This window comes from Trichinella spiralis (genome assembly GCF_000181795.1).
Source record: "Trichinella spiralis strain ISS 195 chromosome Unknown Scfld4839, whole genome shotgun sequence".
Lineage (NCBI taxonomy): Eukaryota > Metazoa > Nematoda > Enoplea > Trichinellida > Trichinellidae > Trichinella > Trichinella spiralis.
This window is the reverse complement of record NW_003531778.1, coordinates 1-2,734: the sequence shown is the minus strand read 5'-3', so window position 1 is coordinate 2,734 and position 2,734 is coordinate 1. Positions and strand designations below refer to the sequence as shown.

The following is a 2,734-nucleotide window of genomic DNA, read 5'->3' as shown; positions in this document are numbered from 1 at the left end:
TGTGGTGGATTCCGACTTCTCGCAACCAACGCGTCCTCTTGTACAACTATCGTACCACTGACGCATACACACACAGACGTATCTCTCTCTATCCATGTATATGGCGCGGCGCGCTTTCTAGCCCTATATATAGGGCCAGGGTCGGCGGCCCCGCGGTCGACCCAAACGCGAACCACCAATAGGCAGCTCGCTCGCGGCGGGAGCGCTCGCTATCTCCGGCGCCGATCTAAAGCCTTGTCAGTCTTCAATTATGTTGTCATGGTTCGGATCTCTTGATCCTGCGCTAATCCCTTAATGGTCACGTCATGATGGCCATTTCCACGCCCTTTGATCTGACTGCCGTCGCCGCTATGGCGCACTCGCCATTGTCTCGCGAACGACGATAGATCGAGGCGCAGCAGGGGGTCTCTCTGACCCCGACTCAGAGCCGCCAGACGCCCAGATAGCGATCTGGCCGGCGATGCGCGGGTATTGTTCTTGGCCTACCCGCGACTTCTGGGCACCAGCCCTTGGCCAGGTCACACCGACTAGGTCGGTGTTGTTCCGTCCGGAACACAAACAATAATAAATTAAAATCAAAAATATTCATCATGATATCATATCAGCTTCAAAAGCTTAACATACAACAAAATTATTTAGATATTTAAAGACAGAAGAAGATTCTGAAACCATACTCAAAATTATTTAAATGTAAACAACAAAACTAAATATGATTAATGTTTTAACTTATTATTTCAAAAACAGTAAAAAATTCTACAAAACAGTTGCTTTAAACATAAAATTATTTTACACAACGGACAATTAATATAAACAATCAGGTTACTTCAGTAAAATACAGTAATTTTCAAAAGTTTACAGTATACTTCCCTTTGCTTCTTGTCCAGCTTGGTTTACAAGAATCCCAATCTCAGCATTGTTCATTTTTCTACTGGATCAAAGCAGCATCTCGAGAAAAACTGGTAAATTTGAGGATTTTATTCTATTCGTTATGTTTCGTGCTTTATTATTTTCCGTCATATTAAAATTCCATCATATTATTTTATTTTAAATAAATCATAATTTTTAAAAGATATTCTTTCACTACGAATCATTTTTTATTGAGATAGCCAAAATTTCTTTTCAGGCAGATCCGGCTTTGGAAAATTATTTTAACGCCCACGCCGATGCTGTGAACGCACTCGATTTCAACGCAGATGGCAACCAACTAGGTATAACAGTTTTTCACATTATTGTATTGATACAGGTTTATTGAGCCAGTGCTCTTCAGCAACAGTTGGTAAGGATGGGTTTTTGAAAGTGTGGAATTTGAAAGCACAGACTCGGTGTTATACTTATCCTGATCCAAAGGTAAAATTCACAATCAAACATTCGAGCATTCACTAATGTGCACAGTTGTACACAACTGTCAATTTCAGCCGGCTGTTTATTCAGTACGCTTTTCTGCAGATGGTCGACTGATCGCGTATTCTTCCAACAATGACATTATTTTTCGTACACCGACTGTGTTAGCTATTTACAACAAGCACTAGCTATTCACTACGTGTTAACATGCTATATTTACAGGAAATCAAAATCTCGTTCATTCCGGGCTCACCAATCAACAGTTCGATCTATCGATTTTACAAACGCGATCAATCATCAGTTAGCTTCTTGCGCAAATGATAAAACAATCAAAGTAGAAATCAAATAAAATCTTACTTTGTGCATAAAGTTTGTATAAAATGTTTCAGATTTGGCAAATCGATGACGTCAGAGAGCAGTTCTTTTATTCACTCAGAGGACACCATAACTGGGTTCGCTGCATCCGGTAAGGTGCTTTCCTTCAGTGGTTATGTTCTGTTCGATCATGCAGAAGTGCATTCTGTAATTCAACTGTATCAGTTACCTAAAGGAAATACAGTATCTTATGCTCAAGATCATTGAAACTGATTCAAATGAATTTGATAATGTCTTTTTTCTTTTTCACTTAAATTCGATGCATTCATCTGTTCCTGTTTAAATTGCAGCTTTTCTCCGGATGCGAAACTTCTAGTCTCCGCGTCAGATGACTGCACTGTGAAAATTTGGGATTCTCTCAGTCGACGGTGTGTACACAGCTTTTCAGACAATGAAAGCGCCGTACTTTGGGCGGAATTTCATCCGCAGAGTTTTTATATTGCTTCAGGAGGTATAGACAAGACTGTTCGAATTTGGGATTTGCGAATGCTTCGTTTGATTCAAGTATTCAAAGGTAAATTATTACATCAACAAGTTATTCCTCTGACGCCATGCAAAATTATCAATTAAGCATCAAAGTAAAATCGTTTAGAACATTTCTCTCCTGTAACGGGAGTGAGTTTTCATCCAAGCGGTTCGTATTTGGCATCAACATCACTGGATAGTACAGTGAAAATTTACGATCTGGGTGAAGGACGAGTCACGTACACTTTGCATGGACACAAAGTATGAACTGAGCAAAAATAGCTGTTTTATGATAATTTTTTTTCATCGTAATGAAAATTAAAAAAAAAACCAATTTCAGGCTGGTGTAAGCTGTGGACAGTTTGACCATCGTGGTGACTTGCTCAGTACTGGTGATTTAAGCGGAAAAGTATTTTTCATCTTCAACCAAATATTGTTATTAACAACTGCAAATTTACACATGTATTTATTTTATTTTATCCAGATATTGATGTGGAAGGTGAATTTCACGCTACAACCGTCTCCGTCGTCCGTTTTCTCCCAATTCCGAAAA

The 2,734-nt window shown here is 39.4% G+C and overlaps 1 protein-coding gene across 1 annotated transcript; it reads left to right on the top strand.

Annotated features, from left to right (window-relative positions):
• Positions 1 to 709: 709 nt before the first annotated feature.
• On the top strand, positions 710 to 2,590 carry Tsp_12845 (WD repeat-containing protein 51A; the record flags this gene model as incomplete). The annotated part of the gene is given in 11 exon segments (XM_003367094.1): positions 710 to 743; positions 859 to 959; positions 1,124 to 1,208; positions 1,244 to 1,347; positions 1,416 to 1,504; positions 1,564 to 1,675; positions 1,731 to 1,807; positions 2,007 to 2,146; positions 2,165 to 2,230; positions 2,309 to 2,442; positions 2,522 to 2,590. Coding segments are annotated over 11 exon segments (1,011 nt in total), but the record flags the coding sequence as incomplete, so codon positions are not given.
• Positions 2,591 to 2,734: the final 144 nt, after the last annotated feature.